The sequence below is a fragment of the Monodon monoceros genome, unplaced genomic scaffold (assembly GCF_005190385.1).
Source record: "Monodon monoceros isolate NGI ecotype Baffin Bay Population unplaced genomic scaffold, NGI_Narwhal_1 Super_Scaffold_16, whole genome shotgun sequence".
In the NCBI taxonomy this organism is placed as follows: Eukaryota; Metazoa; Chordata; class Mammalia; order Artiodactyla; family Monodontidae; genus Monodon; species Monodon monoceros.
The window spans coordinates 58,583,041-58,601,160 of NW_021703772.1; the positions used below are offsets into that span (position 1 = coordinate 58,583,041).

The 18,120-nt window shown below is 36.0% G+C and overlaps 1 protein-coding gene across 4 annotated transcripts in view; it reads left to right on the forward strand.

Annotated features, from left to right (window-relative positions):
- Window positions 1–18,120, forward strand: part of OLA1 (Obg like ATPase 1) — a 169,113-nt gene that overhangs the window by 100,160 nt on the left and 50,833 nt on the right. For all 4 annotated transcript variants that reach the window (XM_029225759.1, XM_029225756.1, XM_029225757.1 and 1 more), the window contains one exon: window positions 3,650–3,825. In XM_029225759.1, the coding sequence (XP_029081592.1) occupies window positions 3,650–3,825 (176 nt within the window). The remainder of the gene's footprint in view (window positions 1–3,649; window positions 3,826–18,120) is intronic.

An 18,120-nucleotide genomic window follows, 5' to 3' on the forward strand; every position in this document is an offset into this window, starting at 1 on the left:
AAGATGACTCTAGTCATCTTCTTTATCAGTAAAGTATTTCCCCCAAAAGGGAATTGTGATAATAATTGTAACATTTATGATACTAATTGTTTTAGTTAATGTAAAGTTGAAATAAATAACTTTTGCCATGGACTAGGGTAAAAATGTTGTGGTGAACTAGTAAGAATTAGTGGGGGGAAAACCTGTAAACTCACAAAGTTTATTATAAACTGTTCCAAGGTGAATTGAGTGACATGAAATGATATTATTCAAAATTAATGTTTGCATATATTACTATGGAGTTTCTTCTAAATTACTAATTCCTACATCATAAAAAAAATAGTATATGCCCCAGTTACTGAAAGAGTTCTCTGTTAAGCACTTTACATATATTGTCCAATTTAATCATACCCATCCTCTGAAAGGTAGAAATATCTTATTTTAAAGATATGATAATGAGATCCTTAGAGGTTCAGTGATTTGTCTAAGATTTTATGACCAGCAAGGCTGTTAAAGCCCTTATTCTTTTAAAAAAAAAAAAAATTATTTATTTATTTGGCTGCGCTGGGTCTTAGTTGCAGCACACGGGATCTTCATTTGCCGCACTTGGGACCTTTAGTTGTGGCATGTGGGATCCATTTCCCTGACCAGGGATCGAAGCCCAGCCCCCTGCATTGGGAGCATGGAGTCCCAACCACTGGACCACCAGGGAAGTCCCTAAAGCCCTTCTTTTTTTTTTTTTGCGGTACGCGGACCTCTCACTGTTGTGGCCTCTCCCGTTGCGGAGCACAGGCTCCGGACGCGCAAGGCTCAGCGGCCATGGCTCACGGGCCTAGCCGCTCCGCAGCATGTGGGATCTTCCTGGACCGGGGCACGAACCCGTGTCCCCTGCATCGGCAGGCGGACTCCCAACCACTGCACCACCAGGGAAGCCCTAAAGCCCTTATTCTTAACCAGTAAATCTTGTACTAAAAAAGATATGAAAGAATGTTATGATGTGAGTGTACAGTGATGTCTGTTGACCCAGGAGCATGTCTTTGGAAATTAATCTCTGATTTTTTAGTTGTAAGAAATGGGAAGTTGCCCAAATGGCCGCCAAATTTTCTGTAAGCTTATATTTTACAGCTCTTTTAGGCCCCAGTTGATCACAGGGCTATTCAGTTTTGAAGGATAACTTTAATGTTCCCTTCAGTTCATTTTTATCTTAACTTTTGGCACTATTTACTTTTAAAAATAAATTTAAGTTATTTGCATAATATGTTACCACCTCATATACAAATGAATAAAATAGGAACACTAACTTTCAGGCATAGGAACAACAACGCAGTTCAGTTTCTGTTATCCACTTAATTAAAATTGAGGGCTGGGACTTCCCTGGTGGCGCAGTGGTTAAGAATCTGCCTGCCACATAGAGAATGGACTTGAGGACACGGGGAGGGGGAAAGGTAAGCTGGGACAAAGTGAGAGAGTGGCATGGACATATATACACTACCAAATGTAAAATAGATAGCTAGTGGGAAGCAGCCGCATAGCTCCGTGCTTTGTGAACACCTAGAGGGGTGGGTTAGGGAGGGTGGGAGGGAGATTCAAGAGGGAAGAGATACGGGGATGTATGTATATGTATAGCTGATTCACTGTTATACAGCAGAAACTAACACAACATTGTAAAGCAATTATACTCCAATAAAGATGTTAAAAAAAAAAAAAAAAAAGAATCCGCCTGCCAGTGCAGGGGACACGGGTTCGAGCCCTGGTCCGGGAAGATCCCACATGCCTTAGAGCAACTAAACCCGTGTGCCACAACTACTGAGCATATGTACTGGGACTGCTGAAGCCTGTGCGCCGAGAGCCTGTGCTTTGCAACAAGAGAAGCCACTGCAATGAGAAGTCCGTGCACCACAACGAAGAGTAGCCCCTGCTCACCACAACTAGAGGAAGCCCATGCAGAGCAATGAAGACCCAACACAGCCAAAAATAAATAAATCAATTAAGTTTTAAAAATAAATTTTAAAAGGAGGGCTGAAATTGCCATTTAAAATCTGCTGATGCATTTACTGTAGGGATGTTGTTGAGGACATCACTATAGTTACTCATTAGCCCCTACATCAAGATGACTATATAAGAAATTTTTCATTCTAAGTGTCATAAAATGTTTTTTATTTCTATGACTGAACTGACCGCATTTCCTTTGTTGATCTGAGTGCCAGGAAACTAACTTTTATTTTCAGTTTTCCTGTTTTATTGTGCTATTTGTGTAAGTTGCCTCATCATGATAAGAAGTAAATAGTATTGTGCTTCCAGGGAAACTTTTTTCATACTTTTCAGGTATTCAAAAAATTTACCTAAACCATTGTCTGATGTGTTTACTAGTAAGATATAATGTACCTCCTCACTTCTTACTAATTTTGTTCATATGAATCAGGTACTATATAACATCGATTGTTTGCCAAGAATACTTAAGTATTATTTTAAATAGTTATATTTAATTGTAATAATTTACTTTTAAAATTATTATTACCAAATATTTCCACGTTAAGGTATGAACAGATTAATTATTTTAATTCTGGGGAATTATATTTTAAAAGTTTGCAACCTGTAATGAGAATGTCTCGGTTTTTTTGTATGTAAGAATGAGCTGTAGTCACTGTTTTTCTCTTATCAAACTCAGTCAAACTGTCATGATTCCTATGATACCTCTATCTAAAATAATTGATACTGTATGTTTGAAAGCATCTCATTTTGGGAATATAATCTAATTCGTAATTTTAATTAAATTAACTTGTTTATAAATGTGTTTATTGTTTGGTGGGTATATCATTGCTTTCTGTTTATAATATTTCTTAGTATTTGTTCATTTTTGTGATACTGTTATCTGATAATTTGAGTAAATCCCAGTTGAATTATGTTGCCACATTATGTCTTCAAAAGGGCATAAAGTCAGTACACATGCTTGAGTAATGTCTGGTTGTTTTACCCTTATGTTTCCAGTTGGCAATTTGAAATTATGGCTTCAACTGCACTTTAAATATGTGATAATAACATGTGTTTCTAATAAGGGCCAGCACCATTTTGTTCAGATAGTGTGAATGGTTGTCACTCATATATGACGAATGCACCTTCATCTGCTTCTTTGATGGTCCCCTAAAAACCATACCCTCAAATCAGGCCGATGAAATTAGCTGCTGTGTAAATTGTGTGTCTGAGTGGTTCATTATCTAATCACCATCAGAACCACAGTGATAAAGTAGATTGAAGCAGGGAAGAGGTCTGCCAGATGATTTCACCACCACCACCACCCCCCGCCCCAAATCCAGTTTCCCTTGGAAACCCTAATAGTGCAGTTTAGAACTTCAGGCTCTCATGCCTGGAATACAGTATCTTTTAACGTACCAAACCTGAAAATACCAGTAGTTCTGGCGCATAATTTTCTTTCTTTAAAGACCATAATTTTATTTATTTCAATCAGTTTTCGAAACGTTGAGGCTCTTGAATTACTGTTTTGCTGCTAGTGCCCTAAATAGTACTAAATAGGAAAAAAATACTCTGTCCTACTTGTAAGAATTCAGAATAACTTGAATAAATTGTTAACCTTCTAGGAATCTTGGCTCACTCTAATAATGAACTTCTGTGTTATTTGTTTATTGAATTGCTTCCCTTTAATTTATTTTAGGTGCTTTTGAAGATGATGATATCACGCATGTTGAAGGAAGTGTAGATCCTATTCGAGATATAGAAATTATACATGAAGAGCTTCAGCTTAAAGATGAGGAAATGATTGGGCCCATTATAGATAAACTAGAAAAAGTGGCTGTGAGAGGAGGAGATAAAAAACTAAAACCTGAATATGTAAGTAAAATCTACAGCTTCTTTAGATATTTGAGTTCATTTTCCTTGATTAAATTTTTAAAATAAAGCACATACAATAACTAATATTGTTATGGAATTTTAGGATTCAAGGATCATTTCTGTTAAAAAATTGTTGAGAAACCTTGTTTTCTCTTGGCAGCGAAGGATTGTGGTGACAGGCTGTTTAAGGTGTTCTTAGGAGACCATATATAGCAGTAATATTGAGTATTTTATGGTTACTATGTATATCCTCAAGTTTTGGTGTTGGAGATGTGGGGTTTTATGATGAACACTTACTGGATTTAGATAACGGACTGAATATGAGTTTTGTGGATTTGGAAGAAGTGATTTACATAAGGAATTGGTCTTCCACAGCGATTGACCAAATGAATGCACTGTTAAAGTAGACAGATAATTTTAATCTTTTATGGTGTGAAAACACATGTCATTGTCTTTAATATTCAAATGTGTTTTCTATCACATTGTAGTGAATAATTATTAGTAATAGTGTAGGAAATGTTTCAAAATCTGTTTTGAAGCTTTTAGTTTAAATATCATCAAATTGTCTTTTACCTTAAAAAAGCAGCCTTAATTATATATTTTCTCATTAATTAACATCTTCCACAAACTGTTCTTGATTTTTATGTTTTTTTGTTATAGGAAGAGATTTCTTTCTTTTTAACTTTTCATGTGTTTTTAATATGTTTATTTTTTATTTTCTAATTTTTGGAAACTGATTATCTTTTTGCTTTCTTATTTATTTTTAATAAGTTTGGAAAACACATCTTTGATTAGGGAACTCTAATAGGAAGAAATCAATTACAGAATCAACAACCTCTAAACAGTCACACTACCAATAAATTATGGTCGAAAGTGCCTGGTCTTGGAACAGGGAGACCTGTATTGTGCTACTGATTTCCTTGAGAGTCTGGAGTGAGCCCAAGTCATTTTACTTTTCTTAACATCAGAGTTACTTCACTTTTTCCCTGTTCAAATAGAATGGAGAAAGGAGAGCGATTTGTCTGAGGAAATTGTACAAGATTTAGGATGGAAAAGGGGATTTCACATGTGGGTACGAAAGATATCCCTTTCTGTAAAGGGGGAAAACGTCATGAGACAGATGTTGGGATTGAAGGCAATTCCTTTGCCCCAAACAGCATGGTTTCTGATTAGAGTAAAGCCTTATGCAGTCATCCTTTAGTTAATTGAAACTTACTGACATCCATATATATTTCAGAAGCATTAACTGTCTTCAAAATAAATTTGTCGATCTTACTTTTACTTAAATGGAGAAAAGAGGCATCACGTTCTTCTGAAATTCTTGGGCTACCATTTCCTGGCCTTTCTTCTCAAAGAAAACTAGAATGCTGGGTGTTATTACTCCTTATTTCCCCAAACTGTGATTATTTCATCATCTTCTTTCCTCATATTAGATTCAGCTGCTTCAGAATAAATTATAGATTCATGTTTCTCAACTTTTTTTTTTTAATTATCACTGTCCCTAAGGAAAAAAATTGAATTAAATTTCAATTAATTAAATTTCTCCCTAATGAGAGAAATTAAATACTAACAAGTAAGAATTTGTTGGATAGACTTGAGTTTTGGAGGGCCACAAAACATTTTAATAACGAAGTTTTTTTTCACCCCCAAGAACCAATTTTTGCCCCTCTGGGAGTAATATTACCCCTATTGTGAATTCATGCTATAGATTATCTTGTAGCAAAGCCAATTCTGGTAAGTATGGTAAAACAGATGGCTTTTTAGAAATTTTTTTTCAGTTTGTTGTTAGCAAAAATAGGATTCTGGTTGGGTCTATAACGCAATTTGGAAAGAATTAACATCTTTACAATACAGAATCCTTCAGTGTAGGAACATCTTATATTTCTATTTATTGAGCCAAGCACTGTTGGGCACTTTTTATATATGTTATTTAAATCTCACAACATGCAAGGTATATATGATTATCTCCATGTTAAAACTGAGGAAGGCCAAGTTTCAAGAGGTTTTGTGAATTGCTCAAGATTTCATACTTAGTAAATTGTAGATCAAGTTTTTCAACCATATTAGTCCAACCACAGGGCCAATATGTTGGGGTTTTTTTTTTATGCTTTTAAAAATTGTAAAACATTAACCTCATATGTATAGTTTAACAAATAGCTGTGATACAAATGGGAGTAAAACCTACTTGCAGGTCAAGAAATAGAATATTGTTTAGCACCCCAAAGTATCTCCAACACCTACCAGTCTTAAAACTTTCTGTCTTCCCACAGCTAACCATAATCCTGAAATTTATAATAATATCCTTATCGGTGTATGTGCCACCTGCAATGATATGAATTATTTTCCTGAGTGCAAACTTTATATAAATGGTATCATGTTTTATCTATTTATATGAGCATTTTCATTCAGCATTATTTTGTACAGTTCATTTATGTTGCATTTATCTTTAATTCATTTGTTTTTCTTAATGTAAAATATTTCATTGAAAAAAATATACCATAATTTTAAGATCTGTTCTACTGTCAGTGGGCATTTGAATTTTCCCTCAAAGTTTTTTATAATCATGAGCAATGCAGCTGTGAACATTCTTTTACATCCTGATGCATGTAAGGATAAAGTCTTATATTTATTATAGAAGTCAGTAGTATATGTATATCTTCGACTTTACTAGATAACACTGTTTTCCTAGTCTGTGAGAGTTTATCCTGTTGTCAATACTTGGTATTATCAGATTTTTTCATTTTTGCAGTTTGATAGCTGTGTAATGGTATTTGGTTATGGTTCTCATTTGCAGTTCTCTAGTTATATAAGATTGGAGACCTTTTTAAATATTGATTGGCCCTTTAGGATTTCCTCTTTTGTGAAGTGCTTGTTCTAATTATTTTGCTCATTTTCTATTGGATCAGTGTCTTTTTCTCAATAATTTGTGAAAGTTACTTATATATTTTGGATATTAGTCATTTGCTTTGAATGGATTGCAAATATGTTCTCCCATTCTGTGGCTTTTATTTTTAATCTTTTTAATAGTATCTTTTGATGAACAGGTGTTAATTTTAAGGTTAGTGTTTTCCTGTCTTGTTTAAGAACCTTTCCTACCTTAAGGTCATCAAGATAATCTCTTGTATTCTAAAAGCATTATTGTTTTATCTTTCACACTTAGCTCACTAACCCACCTGGAAATTATTTTTTGTAAGTAGTTTAAGGCAGGCATCCAATTTGACTTTTTTTCCCCCATATGGAAAACCTGTTGGTCCAGCACCATTTAAAAAAAACACTGTCCTGGGCTTCCCTGGTGGCACAGTGGTTAAGAATCCGCCTGCCAATACAGGGGACACGGGTTCGAGCCCTGGTCCGGGAAGATCCCACGTGCCACGGAGCAACTAAGCCCGTGCACCACAACTACTGAGCCTACGCTCTAGAGCCCACAAGCCACAATTACTGAGCCCGCACACCACAACTGTTGAAGCCTGCACACCTAGAGCCCATGCTCTGCAACAAGAGAAGCCACCGCAATGAGAAGCCCGTGCACTGCAACAAAGAGTAGCCCCTGCTCGCCGCAACTAGAGAAAGCCCGTGCGCAGCAACAAAGACCCAACGCAGCCAAAAAAAAAAAAAAATACTGTCCTTTCCCTACTCCAGTGAGGTGCCTCCTCTGTCGTAAATCAAAGAGCTTTGGCGTCTTAGCTCTTTCCTGAGGATCGGCAGATGAGTCTAGGTAAAAGTGGCCAAGAGCAGCAGTGGGATCCCAAACCTGCTGAGGTGAAGGTGAGAAGGGAAGATGGAATGAGGGGTTAATATCCCATGGATTCTATGGTCTTATGTGTGTTCCTTACATCATTTTTATACTTTCCTCATCCCCTGCTGTCCCAGTCTCTAGTCTAGATCAGGCACAATTAAAGTGTGGTCCTCACACCAGCAGCATCACCATCACCTGGGAGCTTCTTAGAAATGCAAGCTACTAAATCAGAATCTACTAAATCAGAATCTACTAAATCAGAATCTCTGGGGGTGTGTTTTAACAGGCTCTTCTGTTATGCACGCTACACAAAGTTTGAGGATCACTGCTTTAGAGCAGCCACCAGCCCTCTACCCTCCACCCCAGGGTAGAAGAGTCTTAGGACTTCCCCTGCCCTTTTCTTGGTCTAGTAATGCCTCACTACCTTTTTAGGTCCTTGGTACTATTAAGAAGATAATATTTTTCTCTATTTAGGCCTGCTTTATTGTTGTCTTTATAGGCACAGTTACTCTGACTCGCTTAGTTCATTAGTAGTGAAAATGGAGGTCTCCTCGATACAATTTTACCAACAGTTTGCTTGATATCATAATATAACAATCTGACAGTTCGTGGGGATAAAGACCAATGTTAAGCAGGGAAAGACATTTTAGGATGAGTTATTTTAAGTAGTTTATTAGTGAATATTTTTACATTATAACTACTTTTGCCTTAAAAAAAAGTAAGTTACAAACAACATTTATAGTATAATCCGGTTTACGTAAAAAATGATAGCTGTATTTTTATAAGTGCATCAAAAGAGGTATGGAAATACGCTCAATTGTTATGTTTTAACAGTAAACATTTGGAAACTAAAAAAGGTTTTTAACAGTAAAGTGTTTGGAAAGGGACTAGTGGCTGTGAGAGAGTGAGTGATTGGGGTGGGCACTTTGACTATTTACCCTCTATACCTCTCTGTTACTTGACTTTTTTTCATAGCAATGTATTATTAATTTTTTTAAGAAAAAAAAAGGTCTAAGGAAATTATTTCCTTTAGGTGGCCTCCAAATAAAGAGGTAAATGCATATATATTGTCCTTAGCTGTTTCTGACCTATATTCATCAAACTATAATTTTAGCTTTGCACTAGAGAAAGGGTTTTGAAGTTTCTATCCGAGATTGGAAAAGGAATGTGGTAGGAGATTTGAAGCTGGAATAGATGCATACATGAGAAGTCATAGGCTTTAGGATCAATTTCATCTTCACTAACGTGAAAATTTGGATAGGCAATGTAATTTATGAAGATTAAGAAGAAGCTCCTTATGTGTTTTCTTAACACTGTGACAGTTTGAGTTACAAAGCCATTTTGAGTCATATCTCAAACTCTTTGCCTTTTAATCTAAATTTTGGTTGTGTCTCCTCAGAAGTAGACCTTGAACCAAGAATTGGAGTGCAGGTAGTTTTCTTGGGAGTTAACTCGGGAGGCACACATCAGGGAGTGGGGAATTAAGACCAGGAAGGGAAGGAAACCAATACAAAGTTATGTATATTGAGCAGGCGGAAAACCCGGAGCGGAAGGGGATCAGCCCTTCCAGGGATCTCTAGAAAACAGTGTAGAAAGTGTCTTGTAGTTTTTCTACTGGAAGGATGAGGAACCTGGGGTAATTAATGATTAACTAATTCCCATCAGTCGTTGATTGTGGGCTGCTCCTCGGAGTGTTAACTACCGCCTGGCACCTGGCGCCTGTGTGGTCTGAGCATGGTGCTTAGGCAGTTGTGGATGCTTATAGTAAGAAGCCATTCAGCATGTACCGATCTGTGAGGGCAGAGGGCATAGAGGCAGGGCACCAACAGTCTCTGCTAGCATGTCTTCATCCAGTGTGCATCTAAACTTTGTATCCTAATCATTCTATTTAGTTTTGGTGGTTCTTTAGTATCCCAAGTTTAATTTGGTGGTGTTTTATATTCCTGTTTCTGATTTATCTTTAGTTTTCCTAATACAAAGAGGGTATCTATGTGATTCTGGTACCAACTAGTTCTTGTAGGGGAGTTGTCTGTTTTTAACATTTTCTTGTATTCTCTAACAAATGGTCTAAAGGTATAAAATGTGATTGTCTTCTTTTCTTCAGTTTATGTTTGTAATCTTGACTAACAGAATCAGGGACTTTAATTGGATGTAGATCCTAGGCTATAAAAGCTACTTGGAAGTTATAAGAAAAATAGGTATTTTGTTCACTAGGTATTTACTAATTATTCCTTAATACTTGTTCAAATGTGTCTTTATTTTCTGGGTAATCTTTCAGAAATTTAACACTCAAGCCTCTCTTCCTATGAAGTTTCCATTTTCTAGATTTGGTTGTTATGTATTTTTATGTAAATAAGCAGGAGAAAGGTGAATTAGATATACTCTAGCATAAAACATGAGCCAACTTTTTAATGCTAAAACAGAATCTTCCTGACTATAATGTCCATATATTCTGTCATAAAGATACCTTTTATAAAGTGGGTCTTGCTGTTGTGTTAAAACGGAGGCACTAAAGAAGGCAAGAGTGGGATAAACATTTACTATTGGTATTATTAGCTAGGTGTACTAGTTTCCTAGGGCTGCCATAACAAGTATCACAAACTAGATGGCTTAAAATAATAGAAATGTATTCTTTCACAGTTCTGGAGGCTAGAAGTCTGAAATCAAGGTGTTGGCAGGGCCGTGCTCCCTCTGAAGCCTCTAGGGGAGAATCGTTTCTTGCGCCTTCAGCTCCTGATAGCACCAGGCATTCCTTGGTGTGTGGCAGCATAACTCCAATCTCTGCCTCCACCTTCTCATGGCCACCTTCTCTCTGTCCAAATTTCACTCTTCTTATAAGGATACTAGTTGTAATCAGATTAAGGGCCCACCCTACTCCAGATAGGCATCTTTAGCTAATTCCCAGCTAAGGTCCTACTCTGAGGGATTAGGACTTCAACCTGTCTTTTTGGAGGACACTTTAAGCCATAACAAGGCATCAAGTTCAAGGTTGATTTTAAAGTGTGTATACATTGTATTTGGAAAAACAAAATTTGGAAAATGAAGGTAGAAAGCTTTAAGGACAATTTTATTTTGTATTGATCAAGTATTTGGAAATCATCATACTTAAAAAATATTTATAGAACTAACAGTTACTTAATTAAACAACTAAATAAGGCAACCAGGAATTGTAATTAATGGACCTTTTTTTCCTCTCAGTCTCTCTGAATGAAATAATTAACGTCCACCAAACATATGGCTATTAGCAGATTTCTTCTCATTATTCTTATGGCAGTTTTTAAAGTTGACTTTTTACGTAACTTAAAAAAAAACATTAAAAATATTTAAATATGTAACGTGTTTTTCAGTAAAATCAAAAGATTCAAAAAGAGTATACTGTAAAAACATAATTCTCCTACCCACTTCTGCCTTCTCATTTACCCTTTTCTCTTCTCTAGATTCTTATGTATCTTTCCAGAACTAAGTCTTACATGACTTAAAAAGATCGTTTCTAAAAGAACAAGATACTAAAAATACTTAATGATACTGAGTTGCATTCATTCACCTTTCTCCCCATATCCTCTCTGTTCTCGTGGTCTCCAACTCAGTGGACCCAAATTGTTTGAACTGAGTATCAGTATCTTTGACTCCTCTCTCTCATGTACAATTTATATTCCATCCTGTTGATTTTATCTCCTGAATATTCCTTGTATCTCTTCCTTCCTCCTTATTTTAAAAACTTCTTTAGTTTGGGCCTCATTTATGCTTAAACTGATTTCTTTACCTCCATTCTTGCTTTTGTTCTCCACAATTAGAAACTGCAGATCTCACTATGTTATTCCCTTGATTAAGATACCTCACCATCTTCCTGTAAGATACTGCCAACATAAATTCCATGGCTTACAAATTTCTTTGTGATCCGACTTTGCCTGACTTATACGTTCTCAGCTCTCCTAACAGTGAACTAAACATTTTGGTTTCACGTGAGCTCATTAACTACAACTCTACCCTTTTGCTGCCCCTTCAGTCCTGTTTCCTAGTCATCCTTTGAGATACAGCCTAAATCAGAAGCTTCTTACTCTTTAAAAAAACATTTTATTGTGGCAAACTATACATAAAATAAAATTTACCACTTTAATCATTTTAAGTGTACAATTTAGTGGCATTAAGTACATTCACAATGTTGTACAATCATCACCACTATCCATTTCGGGAACTTTTTCATCATCCCAGACTGAAACTCTGTATCCTTTAAATAATAACATACCATTTCCTCCTCCTTCCAGCCCCGGTAACATCTATTCTACTTCCTTTCTCTATGGATTTGCCTATTCTAGGTACCTAATGAAAGTGGAACTATACAATTTTTGTCTTTCTGTATCTGGCTTATAGGTCCTCAGTTCTCACTATTATTTATTTGAAGACAGCAATTAGGAAGTGCAAAGCTGTTTAAGACTAGCATGATAACACAAAGAATGTATTGTGTTTGGGGCAAGGCTCACAAGGATTAGACTCATTTGAGACCAAACTACTTTAGAATCATCAATTTATATATACCCTGAGGGGAATAAACTCATATAACAACTGATGTTTTGGTGCATATGCTATAGGCATACTTTCCTGGATATTTCTATCTGTCCATTTTCTCCTTGCCTGTCGCCAATGGAACACAGATGGAGAAAATTAAAAATAGGACATGTTAGTATCCCCATAAACTCATTATTAGCAACCTCAAGTGGGTCCTCAGCTACATCCAGCTTTCCTAGTTGCTCCCCTGCTCTCTGCTGCAACTGCTTCCCTACTCTCCTCAAACCTCTTATTTATGTCCATTCCCTGCTTTCATCCATCCCTACCCTTAGCAGACAACCTGGCCTCCTATTTCAAAGATCAGAGTAAAAGCTATCAGACATAGGAATTCCCTCATTTTCTCTCTAATTTTCCACTAGCCAAAACTAAAGCCTACTGTTCATTCCTCTTATCTATGGCTAGTTATTCCAATTCTTTGAATCTTATCACTTACTAACTTTCTAGAAATCTTACACTATTAGTCATCCCTTGTTTTTTTTCCCTTTGTTGCTTTTAAGTGATTTTATTGAGGTAACTTAACATAGCATTAAGTTCACCCTTTTCATATATATAATTCAGTGGTTTTTAGTGTATTCACAGAGTTGTATTTCAGTCACCAGTAGTTCCTTCTTGTATATACAATTCGTCCCTCTCAAACTAGACCGTTTGCATCAACTATTTAAAGATGTCTTTTTTAATCTTAAAAACCACTTCTTACTGAATACCACACTTCTCATCCTTCAATTACCATATTTTCTCTATTCTCCTTCTTCAAAACCTCTTGAAAGAGTTATTTTTTCTACCTCCTAATAACTCAGTTCTATCTATCTGGTTTATCTGCTCATTAAACTCAAACAGTTTCACCAGGGTCATTAGTGGCTTTTGCATTGTTAAATCCAAGGAACATTTTCAGTCATCTTGATTTGTCAGTAGTATTGGACACTGTTGTGTCATTGCCTGAACTACTCTTCCCTTGGATTCCATGACCACATTCTCCTGGTTTCCCTCCTACTTCTCTAGCAACTTCTCAGTTTCTTTTGCAGGCTCATCTTCTTATACCTTTGCTATTAAATATTGGCATTACTTAAAGTTGAGTCTTAGGCTCTCATCTCTTCTCTCAGTTCTTTTTCTATGTGATGCCATCCATACCCATTGATACAATTACTATTTAAATACAAATAGCTTCCAGATTTGTATCTCTAACCCCGATCTGTCCTCTGAACTCCAGGCTAGTATATTTAATTCCTGACTTGACATCTCATGTGTTTCTCAAAGACAACTCAAAAGTTAGCACATCTGAAATCAAACTCCCTCCCTCAAACCTGATTCTCTTCAGGGTTTCTTAGCTCAGTGAATTGTACCACTGTCTGTTAGATTATGCAAACCAAAAACATAATCGTTTTTGACACATTCTCTTTCCATCATTTCTCATATCTAGTCTATCACTGAATTCTGGCAATACGTTTGGCAATATACAGATGTAATAATATGCCTATATTTTCTTGTGTATAATGCATACATATAAAGATAAAGGATAAAACAAATATGGCAAAATGATACTTTAATGAATATGTGTACAGACATTCTCTATTGTAGTTTTTCTTTAAGTTTGAAATTATTTCAAAATAAAAGGTAAAAACATAGCAAAATTAAAATGTCTTATGACTTTAATGTAAGGAGGTACAGTTAAAATATATGACAGGGCTTCCCTGGTGGCGCAGTGGTTGGGAGTCCCCCTGCCAATGCAGGGGACACGGGTTCGTGCCCCGGTCTGGGAAAGATCCCACATGCCACGGAACGGCTGGGCCCGTGAGCCATGGCCGCTGAGCCTGCGCGTCCAGAGCCTGTTGCTCCGCAACGGGAGAGGCCACAAACAGTGAGAGGCCCGCGTACCGCAAAAAAATAAATAAATTAAAAAAATAAATAAAATAAAATAAAATATATGACAATAATAGTGCAATGGGGGTGATAATGACATAATTTAAAATGATATAATACTCCAGTTAAAAGACAAAGAGTTTGGCAGTTTCTCAAAGAGTTAAACATAGAATTACCATGTGACCCAGCAGTTCCACTCCCAGATTGATATTTCCAAAAGAATTGAAAACTGGTGCTCAAACAAATACGTGTACATGCATGTTTATAGCAGCACTATTCACAATAGCCAGAAGATAGAAGCAGCCCAAATGTCCATCAGGGGTTAAGTAAACAAATTGTGGTATATACATACAATGAATATTATTCAGCCTTAAAAAGTAAATGAATGCAGATGCCAGATGTGGATCAACCTTGAAAATATTATGCTAAGTGAGAGAACCCAGACATAAAGGTCACATATATTGTATGATTCCATATGTGTAAAATATGCAGAGTAGGTAAATTCATAGAGACAGAACTGAAGATTGGTGGTTGCCAGGAGCTAGTGGGAGGGGAAAATGGGGGCAAACTGCTTAATGAGTACACGGTTTTACTTTAAAGTGATTGAAATGTTTTAGAAGTCGATAGAGGTGGTGGTCGCATTACAGTATGAAGGCTTAGTACTAAATTACTTTAAAATGGTTAATTTTATGTTTATTTCATCTCAATAAATTTTTAAAAGATTAGTTAAGACAGAGAATGTCAGATTGGATTTTTAAAACCCACCTCTATGCTGCTTATAAGATACATCTTAAATATGAAGACATGGAAAAATTGGAAGTAAAGGATGGAAAAATATATACCACCCCTCTCAAAAAAAAAGCCACTGTATTATATAGTAATATCAAAATAGACTTTAAAGGAGTTATAAGGAAGCATTTCATAATGCTAAATGTTCAATCTACCAGGAAGATAAAATAATTTTAAGTTTGTATATGCCTAATAACATAACTTCAAAATATATAAAGCAAAAGCTGATAGAACTAAAAAGTTTTTTAAAAAAGACCCAAATCTACAGTCATGATAGAATATTTTAATACTTCTCTTAGTAATTGATAGAACAAGCAGACAGAATTTTAGTAAGAATATAGAAAACTTAAACAATGTGATTAAGGAATGTGACCCAGTTGACATATAGAATACTGCACCTAACAACCACAAATGTCCGTTCTTATCAAGTACCAATTTAACGTTTACCAAAATTTTCCATATTATTAGCCATATAGCAAATGAACAAATTTCAAATGATTGAAATCATAAAGAATATGTTATCTGACCACTATGGAATTAAAATCAGCAATCGTCTTTCACAGAGTGAAAGAACATATTTGCAGTATCTAATAAAGAACTTGTCTACAGAATATGCAAAGAACTATAAATAAGAAAAAGGCAGCCCAATAGAAAAATAGGCAAAAGACTTGAACAAGTACTTCATAAGAGATGAAATCCCCCAGTAATCATTAGGGAAATGCAAATTCAGACTATGAGATACTACACACTTACCATTAAGAAAACTGACAGTACCGAGCGTTGGAGGAAATGTGAAGCAAATGGAATTCTCAGTGTTGATGGGAGTGTAAATTAAATTAGTACATCTGCTTTTGAAAACTGATCAGCAGTGTATATGAAGTTTGAGTAAATGTGTGACCTGAGACTGGTGCAATTCCAGTCTTAGGTATATGCTCAAGAGAAATGCATACATAAATTTACTGAAGTACATGTATAAGACTGTTTATAGAAGCTTTATTTGTAATAGTTTTAAAGTATAAACAACCTCAGTGTCTACCAATAGTAGAATAGGCAAATTGAGGTATATTCCTACAGTGGAATATTACATGGCAAAGAAAGAACACACTACGACTATATCTAACAACGTGGATGAATTTCACGAACAATGTTGAAGGAAAGAAGCTGGACACAACAATACGTATTTTATGAATCTATTTCCATAAATTTCAATAACAGGCTAATTTGTGGTGTAAAAAAGCCAGGATAGTGCTTATCTCTGGAGAGGAGTGGAACATTGTGACTGCATTACTGGTAATATTCTTTGTGTTGATCAGGTGGTAGTTACATGCATATGTTCATTCTGTGATACTTCATCAAGCTGTACACTTATGTATGTTACACTGAGTATATGTTATACTTCAGTATAACCCCTTTTCAAGTTTGACCTTCAAACCACATTATATTCTGCCATATCAGGTGAATCTCCAACTTGGATTTTTATTTTCCGGCTTTGATTTTGCTTCCTTAAAAATCTGTCTTAGTTCATCAACTCTCTTGACATCTCATCCATTTTTTTCTAACCTCACTCTGTTCTCTATTTATGGCCTCATGCTCTTGTTTCATAGGCGTTCTTTTTGCATTCTGCCAAGTATGCCAAATGATTCATTGAGAGAGTGGTGTGTGTGTGTGTGTGTGATCATTTTCCTCTTCCTTTATGACTCTCCTTATTCAGTAGCCTTTTTATTAAAATCAGATTTGTGGGCTTTTCCTCTTCCCTTTTCCTTCCTTGAACATGGTGAAATCCATTCAGACTTATTTATAGAAATCATAGGGACAGTTGCCTTCTTAGTAATAGTCAAATCCTCCGCTGAGATCTATACCTCAGAAATAAATGGGTGTCCATCCCAGTTGCCACTTTAGAGCCGATGGTCTAGGAACATTGCTGTTTTAAGTTTCCACTGTTTACTTCAGTGAATCAGATAACTGAAAACCAACAACTGCCAACATACATTCTAACAGGTGATTGCTAGAATTAACTGATCATTTTAATTCTTAGAGGACATTCCCCCCCCCACCCTCCCACACATACTCGCTCAGCCATCAGAGCATTGCTGCCAGGTGTCTTAGTTTGCTTCTGTGTTGCCTGACTCTTTTCTGGAAGTTTTAGTCACTGAAGTATGTAGAAAGATGGTAGCCAGTGATCACTTCTCTGGTCTGCATAAACAGCAGCATTCATCTAGTAGAGAAACAAATGCTTAATATTCTGATTCAGGCAGATATTTAATTTCAACTTAGAATACAATGGAGGTCTGTTTCATGAGTGAAAGTGTAGTTAGGATTTTCCTCTATTTGGGTTGTTTAAAGGGGATATTTGGTTGGAGCAGGAGGAAGCTGTATTAGTGGACTTCTAACCAGACTATTTTGAGCTGGAGGCCTTGCCCCCCATTCTTTTGGTCTCAGTGCATTGTTGGCTGTGTGTGTTAAAGCCACCCAACCAGCATAGGTCAGCTCATCTGGGTGTTAACTTCAGGTATTAAGGTAGTGGGTTTGGCTAGAGAGAAGTACCAGGCTTGGAAGCTATCATTATTGCAGAATAAGAGTGATAAACTGCCAAGCCTATCCAGTTAGCCACCAAATTTTAGGATTACAGATGGTGGACAGAGGATAGATGAAGTCCTCCCTTCCCCCTCACCCTGTGAATATACCTTTATTTTTTTTCCCTATCTTAAAGATGATATTTATTGGTTAAAAATAAATAAAACAGCATTATATTTTTAAAAAAGAAGGCAGAAAGGGAAAATCTCTCTGGGATCCAATCTTCCTGATTTCTATTGCTACCAATTTGTTAAGGCATCTATCCAGTTTCACTTTATGAGTACATTTATTTATATGTATTATATGTAGTTTCAGAACCACAAATGGAATCACATTGTGCATTCTGCCATAAATAATAATACTTAATATCTATGGAATATTTACTATGTACTTGGAACTGTGGCAATTACTTTACATGTATTTTCTCATTTAATCCTCTCAATCACCGTATATTGAATTGGAGTTACTATCCCAGTTTTACAGAGACAAACTTAGGTTAAGTAGCTGCCCCAAAGTTACACAGCTACAAAGTGATAGAGCCAGGACTTGAGCCCAAATCTGTTTGACAACAAAATCCATATTCTTAACTTTTTTCCATTGTTTTGAACCTGCTTTTTTTACTTAGCAATGTATTTTGAACATTTTCCTATGCAAATATATATACAGATATGTCTTATCTTAATGGATAAAAACTGTTCTGTTGTATGGATGTCCCATAATTTATTAACGAATCTCCAGTTTATGGGTTTTTAGGTTGCTTCTAATCTGTACCT